We start from the raw sequence: 1,534 nt of genomic DNA, 5'->3' as shown, positions 1-1,534 counted from the left end.
ATTTAATAAACACTATATGTTTTATTTTCTTTAAAAAAATATAGTACTAAAATATGATACCCTCGACATGACATATGTCGCGCGGGGGAGGGGGGAGCAATAGCTGCCACATTTTGGGGCATTTGTTGACGGATACATTTTGGGAAATGTTGGTAGAGATAATCTATGCATGAAGCTCTGGCAGATTGCAATGCTTATGTACGTTGTCCCCTACATATGCTTGGAGTAAGGTCACTTGAAAAGCAGTTGCCTAAAATCTTTTTAGATCTTAGTGTTCTTCATAATTTTGCGAAGTAAAATAAAAGCGAACAACTTAAAAAGCTCATGAAATTGGGTGAGTATGACAGATTTCATTCTCATGCCTTTCACGAAAGCAAGCATGAGCCTCGTCATAACATCATCTAAATAAACTCCCAAAGTAGTAACGAAATAACACTATTAAGAAAATGCAAAACACACGACGATGTCACAAGGCGATCAGATCACAACGGCAGGTGTATTAGGCGGGCACACCACGGCCGGCTTCAATGCATGGATCAGCTAGTAGTAGAGATCAGAGATCAGAATGGCCTCTGGCCCATGATGTTGCCCCGAGGCCAGTAGTGGCATGTCATGAGCGTCTCCCCGGAGGCGCACTGCACGGTGGCGCAGCCGACCTGCGTGCTCATGCGCCACATCAGCTGCTCGAACTGCGCACATATGTTCCCGATGGCGCACGCGCCGGCGCCGAAGTCGAAGTGGCTCGCCTGCTCCGCCCACGCCGCCACGGCGTCGCTCGGCTGCCAGGTCCTCCCGACATCCCCTACGCCGCGGAACACGTTGACGCCGGACGTCGACGGGGCCGCGCAGTCGCGCGTGAACCCGCCGGCCCACCGCGCCGCCTGGTCCGCCAGGTCGCTGCTCCACTTGAGCGGGCGCAGGCCATGGATGGCGCGCAGGTGGGTCTGCGGCACCACGAACTGCTGCGCCAGGCTGATCTCGAGCAGCTTCCGGCCGCCGGGTGCCGCCGCCGTTGGGCTGGGGCAGCAAGAGAGCAGGACGAGGGCGGCGAGCCAGCAGCAGAGCCTGCTCGTGCTTGAGGCGTACTCCATTGCCATGACTAGTGTCGTCGTCCCTCGCTAGCTAGCTAGTTGGAGTATAGTAAGAGTAGCTTTTGGTTTGGTTTAACTGGAAGCCTCAAGGGCGCTGGGCCTATATATATACAACCGTTGAAGCTTAATTACACGATGTTGTTGACGAATCACAAATTTTAACCTGCAACTGCATGGTTGCGCCGACGACGACTTGCGTACATCTACTACCTAGCAGATCTCTCGATCGCAGCAGTGATCGATGGAATCATTTCATGTGATGAGGGTGCAGGAAAGTCCGTTTCTTGTTGGACTTTGAATTGTTTAGACTTCAGATGGACAGTGTAGTACATCCACGATTTCTGTGAACCTTCCGTTTGGCGACAATACGCCTGGGGAGAATGAAATCGACCGACGGAGCGAGCGTCGAGGTCAAAGCTTCAGAGGATCCACAGATGGAACCT

The 1,534-nt window shown here is 52.4% G+C and overlaps 1 protein-coding gene across 1 annotated transcript; it reads right to left on the bottom strand.

Annotated features, from left to right (window-relative positions):
- Positions 1 to 299: 299 nt before the first annotated feature.
- LOC127309228 (pathogenesis-related protein PRB1-3) lies at positions 300 to 1,157 on the bottom strand. Its single transcript, XM_051340152.2, has one exon. It carries the CDS (start codon positions 1,095 to 1,097, stop codon positions 561 to 563), a length of 537 nt encoding a protein of 178 aa, XP_051196112.1. The 5' UTR covers positions 1,098 to 1,157; the 3' UTR covers positions 300 to 560.
- Between the last annotated feature and the right edge of the window lie 377 nt (positions 1,158 to 1,534).

This window comes from Lolium perenne, chromosome 6, assembly GCF_019359855.2.
Source record: "Lolium perenne isolate Kyuss_39 chromosome 6, Kyuss_2.0, whole genome shotgun sequence".
NCBI classification, from domain to species: Eukaryota; Viridiplantae; Streptophyta; class Magnoliopsida; order Poales; family Poaceae; genus Lolium; species Lolium perenne.
This window is presented reverse-complemented; position numbering and strand designations above follow the sequence as displayed.

What these genes read in the sequence shown, in the direction of transcription:
- LOC127309228 (XM_051340152.2), bottom strand. Translation starts at nt 1,097, where the DNA reads ATGGCAATGGAGTACGCCTCAAGCACGAGCAGGCTCTGCTGCTGGCTC.